Source organism: Cynara cardunculus, assembly GCF_001531365.2.
Source record: "Cynara cardunculus var. scolymus isolate 2C chromosome LG 5, CcrdV1, whole genome shotgun sequence".
Lineage (NCBI taxonomy): Eukaryota > Viridiplantae > Streptophyta > Magnoliopsida > Asterales > Asteraceae > Cynara > Cynara cardunculus.
In genome coordinates, this window is record NC_037532.1 from 12,267,835 (window position 1) to 12,287,094 (window position 19,260).

General features: G+C 36.8%; 1 protein-coding gene across 2 annotated transcripts in view; it reads right to left on the minus strand.

Moving 5' to 3' along the window:
- Positions 1-19,260, minus strand: part of LOC112512425 (serine/threonine-protein kinase CTR1-like) — a 34,325-nt gene that overhangs the window by 5,476 nt on the left and 9,589 nt on the right. Inside the window, exons 5-11 of one of the 2 annotated variants that reach the window (XM_025118377.1) lie at positions 17,816-18,024; positions 12,748-13,164; positions 12,596-12,636; positions 2,253-2,321; positions 2,021-2,121; positions 1,820-1,904; positions 1,388-1,486 (exon numbers count right to left, since the gene is read on the minus strand). In XM_025118377.1, the coding sequence (XP_024974145.1) occupies positions 1,388-1,486; positions 1,820-1,904; positions 2,021-2,121; positions 2,253-2,321; positions 12,596-12,636; positions 12,748-13,164; positions 17,816-18,024 (1,021 nt within the window). Of the gene's footprint in view, positions 1-1,387; positions 1,487-1,791; positions 1,905-2,020; positions 2,122-2,252; positions 2,322-12,595; positions 12,637-12,747; positions 13,165-17,815; positions 18,025-19,260 lie in introns of those variants that run through there. The other variant, XM_025118378.1, reaches the window with a different exon arrangement.

Consider the following 19,260-nt stretch of genomic DNA (forward strand, 5'->3'; position numbering starts at 1 on the left):
TCCCGGTAGGAGGAGGAAAAAAGGCGGAGAACATTCTTTAATCAAAGGCGCCAATACCTATCCTTTATAGATGAGGGGCAGTACCTTAGCAGTAGCTTCAAACAACTTAAGATTTTTTTCCTCTCTTGTAAGTAGTATGCTTGTAGTTTTCCTCTATTTCTCATTGCTCTGTTGGCCCACTAGGCAAACCAAGTGCACAACATCAACATCCTCCAAACCTTCACCTGCAATTCCATAGCAATTTCCAGTTGGGCTTGTTTCTCCCACATCTCATAGGGTTACCATCTTAAAACTTGGCTTGAACAACAATTATCCTCCTAATTTTTGTTTTAGTAGTTGAAGCATGTTTTCAAGTACATGAGTAACAAAACTATCATTTCAGATGCGTCAACCATCCATTCGTATTGCTAGGAATTTCCGACTATCAACCACTTCACCTCTTATTACAGATAAGTACCACCTTCAAAGACATATATCCATGATGACTTAAGAAGAACCCATCATCCAAACACCAGTAGCCAAATTGACCATCAATTAACTTAATTTCCTTTTTACTTCACTTTCTCTTATAAACCTAAATGTCACTCTTCTTTGAGTCTATGCTTATGACGTAAATTTCTCATTCATAGTGGAGGGATTACAATTGATCTAAAAAAACTGATGGTGTTCATTATAAACTACAAGCACTACTCTTCTTTTGTTCATGAAGTGAAAAAACCCCAATTACTCTCCTCAGGTTTTCTGTTTATAGCCAACACAATCACCTCCCCAAAAAAATCTTTTACTCTGATGGTCGAATTCTTCTGGATAGAAAGATATGCTAGATCTCAAAGGGTACGCACTCCATCATGATTGACATCTTTCCGCTGTTGTTTTACCTATATATGATAGCCTAACAAAGCATGACCTACACAAGATGGAAGGGGTATGAGGGCTTTGCCAGGTTATTATCCGGTGTTTTCTTATCCTTCTCTAGTTCTGCTAGTCTCTGGTGGGAAAATATTTTAATTAGATTAGTCTTTTATCTTGGTGCATAAGCGGATAATCTGGTCAGAAGTACAGGTATGGTATTCCTTGGACACTTTCTGGCTGTGATTCACATCCAAGGGGTGTTTGGATAGAGTGAGCTGATAAGAGAAGGCTTAGAAAATATATATAGCAGCCTACTCTTTCTTAATAATTGTAATGACATACGAATGGTTTGCAGAACTGATTTAGCATATAATGAATGTATATGCAATGGATTCAGAACAATCCCTCTTCAAAAGATACAAGTGAACAATAAATAAGTAAAAATAATACAACATTATCTCAGAACACTATAGCACACAAAAATACAAACTAAGGAAAAGAAACCTGCTTCGTGCTTAACAATTCTCTGTTTTACCTTCACTGTGTATTTCCTGTCTACTAAAAGATTTGGAGATTTCAAATCCCTGTGAACAATAGGAGGATTGCGTCTGTGGAGGTAATTCATTCCTTTTGCCTACATGAAAAAAGAAGCCATGAGTATTAATATATTAACAATAAAAACACACACAGAGAGGATTGCTGATATAAGGCGACTTAGATTTTACTTTGGCGACACCAAAATTCAAAAGATCAGGAGAGGAGACAAAAAAAACTGTAATGTTTGTACATGCATCGAAAGAGGGAGATCTGTTGACATCACAGGCATGACAGCAATACTATGTAAACTCTAATTGATTAAGAAACTTATTTTTTTGCTTTCAAGATCGATTGCATTGTGCTTATGAAAAAAAGAGAGAGAAGTAACAGGTTTGAGAACACCTGCTATAAAAAGGTTTCAGGTAGATACCACATCATAAGCCATACTCAGTCGTCGCCGCTCATCCAAGGCCTCTTTCGCACCAGATTTGTGCAACAGTCTATACAAACTACCTCTGCAGTTCAAAATATATATTAGAAAATTAGCCCAGCATACACATAATTAACATAATAAATGCTAAGATAAGGTTGTGCTCAGCTAGTTGGAATTTCAACTGTAGAGGCACCATACCTTGACAAATATTCTGTGACAATTGACAGGTTCGGTGGCTGAGTGACAGCACCCATAAAAAGAACAATATTTGGATGCCGCAGGCGTCTCATTATTGCAACCTAACGGAAAAGAGTGGATGAACAAAGTAACAGTTACTAAAGATATAATGCATACCAGGATAGATAAATCAAAGTAAGTGTTGGTTCTTCAATCCTGCATATAAAATACAAGAACTAATGCTGGGACTTACCTCCTGTAAGAATTCTGTCAACCTCTCCGGATGAAAATCTTGTTCTAAAAGAATTTTTACGGCAACATCCTGGAAGTAGTTAGATTTGTAAGCTTTTATGTGAAAAGAATGTTACTTGGATTGCAGTACCAAGAACTTCAAACCAATATACAGAATAACGATCAAGCAGATTAGATACAAATATGTGTCACGACTTGCTATTGCTGGTGAAAATTTAATAAGTAGAAGATGTCAACACAATACCCACATAGCTAAATAGTGCTGACATTGGGGACATAATCAAATAACTAGACTCAAAAAATCATTTTGGGTTCTAGCATCATGATATGAACTTTCTAATCAGGAATACGAATTGCTACTTAATATCATTAGGAGCACAACTTACAAGCCTTAAACTACGAAGCAACCAGCTTTATGCCATTAGCAGAATTTATAAGATCGTATTCTAAAAATTCATAGACTCACATCATGAATACAATTTGTAGTATATCAGCTGCTTAATGGCATAAGTTTATGCCATTTGGTAGATTCAGTCATCCAGGTAACTCATAAGATGCAACTACTACTAAAGCATTGATCTAAATAAGCATCAACGATCAACCTTTCAACAATGTGTCTAAAGGAAACAATGTAGCCTCTAACCCAAAGTAGTCAAGAACATGAATAACATTTCCACCGTGATGCCCAATCTAAATTAAATCTAAGTTATGTGTCACCATTTTTCTATTTATAACCAAGTGCAAATCCAAGTCCATATACTGAAGGCTTGTCTCTCACAATAAGCCAACAATTAGAAATCCTAATTTTAGTATGGTATCAGTGGTACAAAGGATGTGCCACTAACCTCAAGAAAACCTAACCCCACATCACAATACTCAGCGGTGACTAAGAGCAGTTGTTGTCTAGAGCCTCAGTTGAGGCAGCTGACCTAGCCGTCAGCTGACCTAGTTACCAAACCTTCACCTACCATCTCAAGCCAAGAGATGATTGCTACACATACATCCCTAACTTGAAGAAAAATCCAATACCATCTCAGATCTCCTGTTTTCCTGTTGGCCTGATGCTGCTGTTCCAAACAAAATACACAGTTATGTGGCCGCAATTCAGTGATCAGTTCCAGACATTAATTTCTGGCCAGCTTACATGTGTTCTTTTAATTTATTTCTTGTTCCATCTGAATTTATTGTTACTCTGCAACCATACATGATACTGATGTTTACTTCAATTGTTATCAATACTTGCTCAGCTAATTGAACCCTACTGCAAATGGGTCTTCAAAGCTTGGATAAAGAAGCATTTTTACCAAAAACCTTTGTAATCCCATGAACAGAAGCTTCATGATATAATGGCATTCTTGTGGTACTCTAGAATGACAAGGAACCCAAATCCTGAACACCGTATCTCTAGGATACCAAAGAACTCCAAATCATGTACACTGCCTAGAACTACGGATTATGAAGAGGAAGTGGCAACACCTTCAGTCATCATTTTCAGCCAAATCCTCCCTATCTCATGCATATTCTATTTCTAAGTCCTTATTCCAGGTGTGAGAAGGGTGTTTAAGTTCTCAAACGAACTTGTCTCACATTTCAGATGACTCCTGATATCTCCAGACCTTTGTTATTGTTACTCAGTCACTATATTCCAGATATCACTTCCTGTGGGTTGCAAGAGATGTATTCTTTAAATAGAGTCGATGTCATACAGCTTCTCCAACTTCACAGGTACATCAGTCAGTAGCACCGACACTATTGATCATCTAATGAGCAGTATATTCAGAAATTACAACACAAAATCAGAAACTAATCACAGAATATAACTTAATTACCGAATCCTGTTCCAACTCAAATCCCTTTAATTGTGGGATTCTAATCTATGGTATTTACAGCTATTGATTATCCTGAATAACGCTACAAATTCCCACACCATCCTAGTTATCAATGTCGATGTGTTATTTCCCACACAGGATGAGGAATTGAGAAACAAAGGCACTTCATTGGAAGGCAGTTTCAAGCTAAGCAGCCTACATTAATTGATAACTTTGTTCCAGCTTGAGAAGTGTTTGTATTCTCTTTGTACTCCACAAGTCTTCCATTAGTTCTAATTAGGTCTACAAGTCGTTATATTGTTTTGGCTTTGGTTTTGGTTTTGGTTTTGGTTTTGGTCTTATTTGGCAGTCGGCCCATTAAGTACTCTTTATATTGAGGTGTTGCTTCTCATAAGAAACCACCAATTACAACCCTACAATAATCATACATGCCTATCATCATCCCAACTCTCCAAATCTGTGAATGATGAAAGAAGCAGAATCACGAAGCATGCTTAAGGACATAAAGAGGTCTCTTTAGCTTGCAGACTTTACATGCCTCCACAGCCACAAACTCTTCAGAGCAAGAATTGCACTACAAATACCTTTTTGATATTGAACTAAGGTCGCAAATGGTAGATTGTTGCCTAAGCAATGACAAGTAGACAAAATCATCTTTGCTAAATGATGACTCGTCAAATCCTCTCAATAAGCCTGAGTATCCCTTAGCTACCAATCGAGTTTTCAACCATTGACAACCAATAGTCTTCGAATAAGAACGTCAAGCAGATCCAAATTATGATAATCCTACTAAAAGACATTCCCACACACGTTACTCATGTCCAAGCAAGATTTAAAGTCGATGCAAAGATATTGTGAAGTATTTGTGCATAAAGAGAGGTACATAGGCTATGAGACGTGAGGATGAACGGTGAGAAATAAAGTAATCAAGTCAATCAATAGGCTTGTCTATAGGCACATTTTTCTTTATAACAGGCAATGAGAATACGAGTGAGGAGCAGGTGTGGGTAAAGTAGTAGGACGCATACATGTGGATGGGAAATCGAGGGATGTTCTTGTCTGAGTCTCAAACAAGCATTCGAGCATCAATCGTATCATGAGTTTCTTCCTTTGTTGATATACCTAGACCAGAAAATTAAGGAACTATCATTAGCCAAAGAGGGTGGACACCATACAACGATTTTCGACCAAGACTCTAGGATATTCAAAAATCCTCATGACCGATCGACTAGGTATCACAAGAGGAAAGTGAGAACTATCCTGGACTTCAGAAAGCTATACCCACTAAAACAAAATATTCTTAAGAGAGAATTATAGCATTGTAAGTTTGTAACCTTGTGACCAAGAATAGAAACAAAAAAAATTAGAAACATAATGGCTCATCAAATTGAGTAATTTCATGACATAAATTTGAAATTTGCAGATGCATTAAGAAAACCCTAGCTTCAAATGAAAAAAAGGGTTATGTGGAAGAGAAATCTGGAAGTATTTTTCCTTTCAAGATCATAGAAGGTATGAAATTTATGAGGCAGCATGCTAAGAAGAGGGCATCCCCCAAAACCCATATGCAATATTACGAAGAACATAGGCGAGCAACACCAAATAAAATGTAGTTCTTCAGTTCTGCAATGTCATTTTGCTGAGTATGTACACACAAGAACAATCATGTAGCATGCTATCATATCCATAGATGGGTGAGATCATGTAAAATTATTCCTTCCTATTATGGCTGTGCAGGGTTATTAACAGAAAGCCCAAAATGATTCTCAACATAGGCAATGAAGTTTGACAACCAAAGAAAACAATTACACCCAAGATTATAAAAGAAAAAGCCGAGATGCCTGAGAATAACCATCCACAAAAATCACAAGTACGCCAAAATGCCGATAGTATCAATAACACATGAACGCCAAATACCTAAATGAATAATTTCTAAATACTACTAGACACAGATAAGCTTAAGACATAACCGCTTCTCGTTAATGAACACCATCTTCTAGGAATTTCCTTCTTTTTTTTTTATCTCACTTGCACACCCTGATAGACATCAACCCACTAGCCCAAGCCCAATACTGGATGACCACCCAAGGCCTTGGAAAGTTAATCAATGTAGGAGGAAGGGGCCAGGAGTAGGGCTAATATGAGAGGAGTTGTTATGAGGGGAGGAATACCATAAATATGAATGCCATTAGCAATAAGGGATCTTGTGAGAATTTAGCTTTTCTGTTAGAGAGGTCGGTTTATTCAGCTTGAGCAGGACAGTCCAACCTTTGGCTCCCTTTTGATTTTATCTTTGTACCTGATTTCTAGTAATCCAATGGCTTAATTCTTTTTGTTCTAGTTTGTGGTTTGATATTCTCGTTATCGTCTCTATCAATTTGGATCCATTACCAGAAAATCGAAGATGGTGACTCCAGATCAGGTGAGTACCCAATTGCAATCAAGGGTGGATGCACAGGAAGAGAAGATAGGATTACTTTTCAGTCAAGTGAAGGACCTATCCACATTGATCAACTCCATCAAGGAGATCGTTAATGAATTACCTAAATCCATTGAGAAACTGGCAACAGATTTCCAGAAATACCAGGGCAAACGGCCGATTATTGGTGATGAAGGAGATGCATCTGGGTTCAAGGAATCTCAAGGAAATGATAGCTACATCTCGGGTGCAAAAATCTCCAGTTAGGGACTGTAATATCTCATCAGAAACAATCATTTTGAAACACCTCTGTTTTATATGCCCAAAGTGAAGCTTCCCTTGTTTGAAGGTGTCGATCCCAGGGGATGGATCACCAAAGCTGAGCTCTACTTCCAGGTTCATCTTACTCCCTCTTCTCAGAAACTTAAACTTACCCAGATGTGTATGGATGGTTCAGCCCTCAATTAGTTCACCAATTTACTAATCAAACACCCTGGGAGCAATTTCGGGAGAAATTAATGGTCCCATCCGGTGGAACTAAATTCCACAACGCACACGAGGCATTAGGATCTTTGTATCAAGAAAGAGATATCAATGAATACATAGAAAATTTTGAAGCTCTATCAGCCCTCATCCCAGACCAGTCCGAAGAGCATAAATCGGGATGTTTCTTCGTGGCCTTCAAATCGATATAAAAAATTGGGTTCGAGCACTTCATCCTGTTACATGCGATCAAGAGATAGATCTCGAGCGTCACGTTCCAACAGCCACGTCCATTCACGGAGATGAGTCCAACACCAAGGGTGTGATAACTAGGTCTTGGTTATCACCAGAGGTAATTGTTATGTGATTACCTGATTATATGATTTCATGAATGTGTGATTAATTGCTATAATTAATCATGTACGGACATGTTTACGTGAGATAAATATGTGAGTGTGTATATTTTTCATGCATGGGAAATATGATTATGTATGTATGCATTGATATGTATGTCGTTTTATATATGTGCACACATATGACATTGTCAGTGTGCATGAGTGTCCATGCATATTCTATGCATGGGTATTGGGGTAAGTACAGGAAAAGAATTTTTTTTTAATTCTTCCTATGACCGCCTTTCTTTTTAAAGGTGTAAATAAGGAATTTTTGGAAAAAAAGTTTCTTTTGCCATTTTTGGAAGGAAATCAAGAGAGTAAAGCATATTGTGTATTGCTTGCCAAAATTGGAAACTGAACTTGGGATCAAGACTGATTCGTATTTGCTATTTTCATCTTCAAATTCCTGAGTTTGCATAAGGTGAGTCTTGTTTAAAAATAGCTTTTGAATCCGGCTTTGATTACTGGTTTTATATCTTTGAAATGATGATCTATGTTTTGAAAATGTTGTATATGTTCTTATTGAACTCCATTGACCGATATGGTCTCTTCACCGGACACAAAGTTGTCCGGATTAGAGTATGCCCGGACACTTGTCCGATAAGGGTGTGTCCGGACAATGTCGTCCGATAAGGGTGTGTCCGGACACCGTGTTGACCGGATGAGAGTTGTATCCGGACACTTGTTGTCCGATAAGAGTGTATCTGCTTGAGTGACGTCCGGATAGTTGTTCATAGTCCAAAGTAGGGGTGAGCATAGGCGGGTACCCGCCCTTTTTAATAGGAACCGGAACCGGAACCGGAACCGGCGGTTCTTGAGATATTGGAACCGGAACCGGAACCGGTTAGAGCGGTTCTTAAATTTTTGGAACCGGAACCAGAACCGCCGGGAACCGGTTCCGGTTCCGGTTCCGGGTACCCGCTTCCTAAAATATTAAAATTTTGTTATTTAGAAATAAAAAATAAAACGTTGCCAAAACACTAAATAAATAAGCAAGAATACAAATTATATATAATAATGGTTACAAATATTGTTTAACGATTACAAACCATAATAGACTAATAGAAAATGTTCAAAGTTTAACGATTACATATTATAATGGTAAATTTTCAAAGTTTAATGATTACATATTATGAATCCAAGTGAACACACAATTTAAAAAAATACGAATCATTCTATATGAAGAATTTAGATGAAGAATGAAGATGACGGCGTGCTTTCAAGATGTAAACCTAATATAAATTTGGTATTAAAAAATAATAATAATTTTTTATTTAAAAATACCGGGTCCCCGGCGGGTAACGGTTCCAAAAAATTGAGAACCGGAACCGGAACCATTCTCAATCGGTTCCGTATTTTAGGAACCGGAACCGGAACCACTCATATCGGTTTCGGTTCCAAAACCGGCAGTTCCAAGGCAGTTCCGGTTCCATAGCCGGGTACCCGGTTCCGCTGCTCACCCCTAGTCCAAAGAGTATTTTATATGCTGCCCGGTTAGGGGTGTCCGGCTAAGGTTGTCCAGATAAGCTTGTCCGGACAGAGTTGTCCGTACATAAATTGATTGGTGAATGAGATTTAATTAAACTTTGATTTATGTAATGATGGGATTTCACAATATCTGCTTAATCTGTTGTATTGTGAAAAGGGTATTTTATATCTTTTAATAAATTGGAAAAAGATATTAAATGTTTCTTCTAGACGTGGTAACATAAGTCTGTTCTGGTTTGAAACTATGTTTTGGGAAATGTTTCTTCTAGATGTGGTGAGTTCGAAACTCTATTTTGAAATGTTTCTTCCAGACGTGGTGACGTAAGTCTGTTCTGGTATGAAACTTTGTTTTAAGAAATAGTTCCCCCAGACGTGGTGATATATGTTTGTTCTGGCTTGGAACTAGGTTTTGGGTACTTCCAGACGTGGTGACATAAGTCTGTTCTGGTAAGGAACCCTGTTTTGAAGAAGAAATAAGGATGGCATATCAAGGAGAAGTGTACCTATGGATATAAGGGTGGCAATTGCTGGTGTAGTTAATATTATAACTCTTGTTTATCACTATCAGATACAATAATTCTAAATCAACATTTCTTTGTGACTTGATGATTTGAAGGTATTGTTCTCTTTAGAAATAATAACTTTGATGTTATTCATAAGGGGAAAACGATTTATAACCAGAGGCATCAATTGCCTATGATTTCTAAATGATTTCTATCAAGTTTGAACAAATGTGAGAATGGTGCAGAGAGGCTCTGGTTGGTCTTTTAGAAGGACCAGAGGACCTCTGATCATATGGAAAGACTTTAAAATGTTTTGGGAATTTTATGAACCAGAAGCTCTGTATGTATTATACAGAAGCTCTGTATCTTGAAAATAGTTACTTCGTATTTTTGTCTAAGCTCTGTACCCGAGCTCTGTGTCTAAACGTTGTATCAGTGCATTGTCTTTTAAAATTAAATCTTTGCTTCAAAAATATTTATAAATGAAACAAAGAACCAGAGGAGCTCTGGTTATAGCTTATTTGTCTTTCAAAATTTAGATAGGTCCTTTTTGGACCAGAGACTCCGTGGGTCCAGGAAGGTCTCTGGTTGAGTGTCGAATTGTTGAGTGCAGAGGCTCTGGTCAGTAGAACCAGAGGCTCTAGTAATCAAGGGCAAAGGAGCTCTGGCCCGTTGAGCCAGAAGAGTTTTATTGCAAATTTGTTAAGAGATTCAGAGTTCCAAGATGTTACATTTGTGATATGTGCTGTAGAAATCTGTTGACTTTATATTTTGGTTAAAAAACATATTTGCATGTTTTTGCTAAAATACATTTATCTCTATATAAAAGATGTTTTATCAGGTTTTGGTGATCTTCACCCTGCATTTGCAAAGAAGGGACTTCCTCACTAGACCTTCCAGTCTAACCCTCATTTTTGTATTTTGAAAATGTGCATTGCAGGAACTGCGGGATCTCGGGATAATAAGGGGAAGGGGAAAATATAATTATTTTCCTTGTGTTATCTACTTTATGAATCAGCCCGATGCCTGTATATTTTGAAGATACATGTTGCTATACATGTGATAGTGCAGGGATATTCTTTTGGAATTTTTCATATGTAAATTATGTACATAGAGAATCCTTGTACCAGTGGGACCTATATGGTGTAATCTATATTTCTTTTATATGAAATATATGTTAAATGCAAATGTGGAGTAAGGGGTGTTAGAAAGGGTAAGTCGACAGTCAACCATAAACCAAATGGTCTTACCCAGAATTACTATTGGAAGTACAACCAGCGAGATTTGATCCAACTTAGAATGGCCCAACTCCATTAATTCGGCCCACTTCCAGCCTAATCGACCCAATACCCCTACAGGCCAGGCCCAATCCAAACCTTGTGATACGACCAAAACCAATTTGCATGTCAATCGGGATTCGGGAATTCGACATCTTACTAAGCAGGAATGGGAGGATCGACGGAAAAGAGGGTTGTGTTTAACTTGTGGGCAAAGATATTATCCTCAACATAAATGCACACAACTCCCGGTGATTTCATTGGCCGGTGGTGAGGAGTTAGGCGAGGATGGTGAAATTCGTTGTATTGAGGAAAAAGGAAATGATGATCCGGTCTTAGATGGGGAATGTAATGCCCTTGAGTTCTATGGATTTGCATCAGACCTTTCTCCATCCTTGAAAACACTTAAACTAGTCAAGGAATTACGGGGCGTACCTTCTCTAATTTTGGTTGGTAGTGGGGCAACACATAACTTCATCTAAAAACAGTTGGTCCTGGCTTTAGGATTGGAAATTCAACAAACAAGCCCTCTTTCAATCTGTTTTACCGACGGTACCTTGAGTTCGCATCTCTGATGCCAGGGGTTCTCAACACAATTGGGGGCCTTTACTTGTATCATAGATGCCTTGGTCTACGATTTAGGGTCCTTGGATATGATTCTCGGCATAACATGATTAAGAACCTTCAGCGACGTGGTTTCTAATCGGGGATTATCCGAGTTTGCCTAAGTGCTTATTCCAGCCCCGTGATCCTTGTAAAGACACGTGATCAGAAGAAAACTACTTGCGGTCGCCAATCAATTGAATACCTGGGATACGTCATTGATAGCCATGGAAGGTCAATGAACCTGTCTAAGATCTCGGCCTTCAAGATTGGCCAATCCTTAAAAATACCAAGGCTATCTGGGAATTTCTTGATATAACAGGGTACTACAGGAAATTCATGAAGGATCGTGGGAAAATGGTAGCATCAAAGAAGGAACTTGGGAGGATGCCTACACCATTAAGTCTCAGTCCCCTAGTTTCAGGCTTGAGGACAAGCCTGCTCTTCAAGACGGCAGCAATGATAGAGATCGGCCCACTAGCCCAAGCCAAATACTGGATGACTACTCAAGGCCTTGGAAAGTTAATCAACGTAGGAGGAAGGGGACAGGTGTAGGGCTAATATGATAGGAGTTGTTATGAGGGGAGGAATACAATAAATATGAATTACATTAGCAATAAGGGGTCATGTGAGAATTTAGCTTTTCTGTTAGAGAGGTCAGCTTATTCAGCTTGGGCAGGAGTGCAGTCCAACCTTTGGCTCCCTTTTGATTTTATCTTTGTATTCCCTGATTTCTAGTAATCCAATGGCTTAATCCATTTTGTTCCAGTTTGCGGTTTGATATTCCTGTTATCGTCTCTATCACACCCTCACACTATTTATATATCATAAACTATATTCCTTTCTTCCTAGTGGACCTCAAGACCCACTTAGTTTTCTCAATGCACGTGATATTTAGTATCACACTTAAGCAAAAATTCTGATAGATTCACTATTGGGGAATCGACATTCCAGCTATTAGGTGTCTTAACTTTTGACTTATTTCCTTGAAATATGGCAATGGAAGTCCGATGGGATAGTTTTCAACACCATCTGTATCAATGTTTCTTAATCTTTAGGTATTGGTTGTTGGGAAAAAGATCATTCTAGCGATTTATGTGTTCCCACCACATGAGATCAAATCTATTATAAATAATATGGCATGTTGCCAAAACTTTCTTAAGTAAACAATAGGTACCTTTGCTTACTTCTCACTACTACACCCACTACTATGCATCGATATTAAAATGCATATAATTCTTATCCTTCAACCCTAAAAAATACAAAAATAACCAAAACTGCACATGCAATCAAGAAACCACAATAGGCAAACAACATAATTAAAATAAGAAAGAGCATATTACTTACAGAGCCATTCCAATCAGCCCGATGAACAATACCAAAAGAACCTGAAAACACATAATGACTTGTCTAAGTAGGTTTCCTTATAAACAACCGGCAAGGACTTTAGTTCCTCTTGTATTTACAGTCTGAAGTGTTGTCGAAATCAAAGGGGTTACCTGCTCCTATTCTCTCTTTTAGAACCAGATCACTCCAAGGAATGTCCAAATCTTCCACATCAAGAGTAAAATCTCCACTTGCCTTATGTGGAACAAGTTGACCCCCCTCAAACCTCTGATTATTAGCCACCTCCATCCTTGTATTAGATAATACATATGATTGGGAATCCCTATGCCCAGTTGGGCCCACATGTTGCAAAGAGATATCGTTAACCATTTTTGTTGTGCCTATGACATTCTGAGGATATGCCTTGGGAAGCTGTGAACTTCTATCATGACCTTTGGGGCGGGCAGCTTTGGAAGGAGGTAAACGAGAGCCTTCATTGCTGTTGCTTGGACTACGCATAGCAATATTGATGTCAGCATGATTTTTATCAGATTGCTTAGGATAAACGGCATCCCCAGTATCTCCATCACCTGTAGTCATACCATCAGAAACCTCAACGCTCAGCAATTAATCGAAAAAGCAAGATCGCAACATTTATGAAGAAACATTAATGAACAAGGGACTGGGGGTCTTCTGCCAATGACAATATTTGTACCACATCAAATGTAGGACTATTGAAGTCTCCAAATGAAGACACGCACTTGCATCAATGGTTTGGTCCATTTTGGTATCGCATAATGACCTTCCAATTTAAAAGGCAACACCAGCATAAATAGAATTTACTCAAAAATTTATACCAAGATAGTACATGTAAAAAATGAAGCAAGAGAAAGTTAAGTGGGATCCAAGCAAAGAGAAACACAAAAAGAGATCACATTTCTAGGCATTAACTAATTAAATAGTTCTTTTCTGAGCAGTTATATCTTCCTTATGTAAAAATCTGCACACATATTTTGACAACGATTATAATTCTTTCAAGGGAATTCCATTACTGCATAGGAGGTAACATTCCAGCAAATTTGATATAGCCTCCGTTATGGTTGATGATATATGCAATCACCACATAACATAAACATAATCAAGGAAAATAGTAAGAAAGAATGACAATACCCTCTCAGATAGAAGTTCATCAAGATGAAAAACACAACCTTATAGCATTAGAAGCAAGAGATTAAACTATAACTGGTGCAGCCAACATAAGAGTAAGCATACAACATCATCTTTAAAACAAAAAACATTAAAAACCAGATCTATTTCATTTTTAAGTCGAATAGTCTACCAAGCTATTAAATCAGCAACCGTCTTGATCCTTTATTGATTTTAGCTGCAAGGACTTGATATCCAAATTATACTAACCATGCCTGTAAAACATAGGAGGTCTGATGGCAAAGCGATGTTATTCCCACACTACATCCACCCACTTCAATTATATCTTTCTAGTTGAATGGGAAGGACATATGATGATGGTGATGACAATAGCTGAGAGATTGGGCTTTTCTGTACCCATTACACACAAGTGGAGAGTCTTCAATCATCCCATCTTCGTTTGGCCATCTTATGAGGATGTAAAGGTTGGATGTATTAGGTTCTGTGTTTAAGCAATTCAACAAACTTTACTCCATATTCCATTTTCAGAGAAAAAAAATTTACCTCTCGTCTATGGTTATCCCACAATAGTAAGATCTTTTTTATTTGGCTTGGATTTTTTTTGGAATTGTATAATACTTATATAGGCAAAACTCACACACACTCGACCTCCTAGGAGGTTCGGCTCCACAGGTAACCAAGATACTGCTGGGCTAATGAACCTTTGGCTCGGATGTTACTGGTTAGAGAGAAGACAATACTGCCCACTGTCTGGAAAGTTGGGCATCCAACACAAAGGTGATATATATGACAAGGGTATGGGATGGGATCCATTTCTCTATATGCACAACCCTGCCCTGTTTCCCTCTGAACCCGAATCTACCATGCTACCAATGATCCAGCTCATAATCAGATGAAGCCCATTTTTGCCTCAATGCATTTCTAGCATATATTTGAACTTAAAAAAAATACAAGTTAAATGCACAAACTATGAATTTTTTAACTATTATAGCATTCAATATAATGTACACACATCAAGGGAGATTCAGGGGAAAACCCCAAAAAAATGAAAATTTGAGGAACACTCTAGTTACCGTTCATCTGTACGGTATGGACATGTGAATACAAGTAATTGAAGCTGTTTTTTGGTTTTTATGCACATGTGCATACCAGACAAAATAATTACAAATTACTTGTATGCACATGTGCATACTGTCCAGATGAATGATACCAGGGTATTCCTCAGTTTTTCATTTTTTTTCCCGTTTTCCCCTAAACCTGACCCCCATATATATCTACACACACATAATATACATACACACATCTATATCTGTATACACACACATAATATACGCACAAGAGTGGGTTCAAAAGAACCCAAAAAAATTAAGAACATGGAAACATATCAAATCCATCCATCTAACACAATTTTATGGCTCCTATTAGATGATTTTTTAATTAAAGAAAGCATGGAGTTAATTTGAACCATCCTTCCTAATTTACAATTAGATATTTTTTTTATAAACTAAAATGGATTACCTCCGTATTTTTAAATCTACAATATTTAAATTAAAATTAATTTTGAATTGAACAAATTATACCAAAAAACGAACATTTTATTCTTTTTAATTTAACACCCATATAGATATATTTTTTTCGGGTTCTTTTATCTGAGTCTTCAAATTAACAAGTCATGTTCAACCACCACTTGTAGTGTATAGTCACTTGTGAATATATTCATAGTCACATGTAATGCATATTCACATGTGAATGGACTCATGGTTATTTATGTAATGTATATTACCCTTAGTCACATTTAATGTATATTCACATCACATGTGAATATACTCAGATTGAGATTTTAAAGACCCGGTTAAAAAAATATATCGATATGGTATCCAATTGAAGAGAATATTCTATATAATTTGTTTACATAAAAAAATAAATTTATTCAAGATCGTTTAAACTTAAAAAGTGAGGTAAAATATATTTTAATTTAGAAAAGAAAAGGAAAATGCAATTGAATCTATTTAATTAATCCATACATTTTCATTTAATTATCCAATTAATTACCAAAATGCCACATCCAAAATCTACCATTGATTAAATTGAATGAAGGATCATGACTCATGATCTGTTCCGTTGTTCTCTATTTTGTTTCAGTTCTCTCTTGAACCCATCTGCCCCATGTTGCCATCCCTACTGATAATGTACTTGATAACCTATGGATACAGTCCTCACAGACAACAGTGTCCCCCATCTACCAATTTACAACAGGCGTCACATTACTTTTTATCGATGATAGATTATACCACCTTCATTGCAAAAACAACAGTCTCACTTCGACTTTTTTTTGTCATTCAGATCATTATTCCAGAGTTGGAAATAGACGAAAGTTAATCTAATGCCAATGTAAACAAGGATAATATAGCACTGATATTAAAGCTATTAATGGGAAAAGTGATTTAAATTCACATCGGTTTTTAATTAGAAAAATGAACATTTGAACAACAAAAGTCACATTGAGCTTGTAAACTTAAAAGAAAAGGAGAAGAGAAAAGTCATCTGGTCGCTCTGACAGTTCGAATGAACAGTAAATCAAGGTTTATAGCATGCGAAGAATGATGAACATGAGAACAAAGCAGATAAAACAACACTTAAGAAAGCCTTAAGATTTGGTATTCTGGTTCAACAATAAATCCAGCTTTACTTCTCATATCAACACATAATAGATACAAGAACTACTTATGACAAGTCTACTACATAATGGGACAGCATAGAAATAACTCTTAAGCAACCAACTGATGCTATGTGGTTTAAAAACAAGGATGCAACAATACGTATATTCATCATAATTACTGTACTTGCAATTATAGGTCACTGTTAACATGAAAACGTCACGGCTAGTGACTACTTTATTATTTAATATCTAAAAGCCACTGTCAATATGATATATTTATGTGGATGTGTTTTTTGTGGTCTACGAAAAATTTATTGTTAGTCACCAACCCGTCAAAGCTTAAGCTGGCAGGCCAAACAATTATACTTAACTTAAACATGCACAAAGTTATATACATCATTCATTCCAATTAATAAGCTTGAGCAGTTGAACTTCCTCCTCACATCAAAACCTGCAGTCTTTCTTTAAATTGAACACAACAAAAACACTCACTAAAAGCCAAGCTTTTAAGAATTTGAAAATGCACAAATAATCATGTAAAAGGATTCCATTATACCCAGTTGCACATGAAACAACTGGAAGCATGCATTGACTACGGTTACAAAAGTAACCTAGGTCAAGTACAACTCACAGGACCATCATCCTTTTGTACAAAATTTGTACACCCTAGATGCAAAGTGCATGAGAGAATGCAAATTCAAAGAGAACCACAAATGCACTAAACTTATCATAATCATGAATACACTTGTATTTTTAATACTAGAAGGGTACTCGCACAATGTAGCAGTACATCTCGATTTTAATGTTTCGTTTTTTCTTTGTCTCAGTTGATGTTATAATACGGTTTTATGTGGTTTTGAGAAAGCTTAATGTTTTCATTTTTAAATAAAATATAAGTATGGAGATATGATAAAAAAAATTAAAAAAAATATTGATATTAATACCAAACTAACTATTTAAAATTTCTCCCTTTTTGTGTATTTCTTTAATTATTTTTTTAATTTTTGGTTTAATAATATAATTTTTTATAAAGATAATAATTAAGTATTTTGTTAGAAGTTAATGATTATCCTAATTATATTTTAGATTTTTTATATTTAAAATGAGATGTTTATCCTTTATTTAATTATGTTTATCTGCAGTTAGTTACATGAAACTTTAATAAGTTGTACTTACGCACAATTTACTTGTAACCTTGAATTTTAAGTAATATGCATCAATAAATAGTACTTCATGTATAAAAAATGGTTTTTAAGAGTTTTTGTCAAATGCTTTATAATATAGTATAGATTTATCCAAAAAATTCAATATTCTTTTAAACAAAGATTACTTTGCATGCAAGACATTATAAAGAGCAATTAACGTCGAAGACACTATATTTAAATTGATGCACACAATATTTTAAAGCAACTTACCAGTAGATGGATCTTCGAATACAAGATTCAAAGAGTCACAATCAGCAAAGTATTGTTTGGCTAGTGACCTGAAATCAACCATGGGTTCAACTTGTCTAAAACGTGGAAAGCGCAACGGGGAAGAAATTGAGATCGTAGATGGACCATTTAGTAGAGAGTCAGGCTCACAGAGGCATCCCGGATTCCCAATCAGATCAACAAGGAGCTCCCTGCATAAGAATTAGACTTTATCTGCTTATCTATATGTATAAAAAAGAGGTGCCTAGCTAAGGTACACACTACACACACAGAGATAGAGACAAACAGGGTTGTTCTTTCATCCACACTAACTAGCTGACCAGATGAATCGCTGGTGTTTAATAGGGGCTTCTTAGCAGTTAGCAACTCCGCTGTGATAATGGATCTGCATCATTTACTTTTCTCATATTGATTATCAAAAGAAATAGACATCACAATTGCTTTCATAATTACAATGACAAGATTATTATCATCATCTTGTGCCTTCAACATTCCACAAAGAATTGATTGCTAGGGGCACTAAAATAGACCATAGCCTACCCAGAATGTAAGGAAGCTGGCAAGCCCACCACTCAGCCATTTCACCTTTTCGGTTTAGAGCAGGGATGAGAAATTATCTTGGAAAACGCAGGAAACTAGTATTGTGCAAGTCTAGGAAGAAAAAGAAGTTAGTCAGTGAGCCAGCTAGATTGCCTCCAAAAAGTACATTGTATGTTGATATACACAATCATAACTCAGAAAAAATAACATGTCAATTTGCCTTGCTCTACTCTACTTTTTCCTTTATCTGTAATCTTCATTATCATGTCCGTTTTTTCCTATTCTTGTTAATTGGTCTTGATCTAAACTTCAACATCAACATATATTCTAGTTCCCTGCTTTCCCTTCTCTGGTAACCAAGGCAGGACTCCCCCCTATAAATTTCTGCACCAACTTGGTTTTACCGCCAAGATGCTAGCAAGGACTAGTATCCCACACTTAGCCATTCACATATTGCTAGACCAACCACAAGACTTCCTCCCATGGACTAAGAATCTAAGATTGCCAAGTCATCATCCCTACACCATGTCCCTCTCACTGTATGTGTTAATGGTGTAAAATGTGTGTTTCTGGCTCAGGTGCACAAGTCTTGGCACCCTATTGTGCAGGCTAAGACATTGTTAAATAAGTGCAGAAGCACGGACACATGTTTCAGTTTCCTTTATATGTTATTTTTATCCAAACCCTTCTTTATGATCTCTTTGGTTTTCTGCACAGGTTCTTAATTGGCCTTAATCTAAATTTCACCACAAAAGCAACATTCCATTTCCTTTTCTCTGGTAATCTTGACAGACATCTCCAGCAGCTGTTCTGTACCTTTAGGGTGCGTTTGGTACGCAGACAGGAAGGGACAGGACAGAACAGGACAGGGCAGCTGTTCAGCGTTT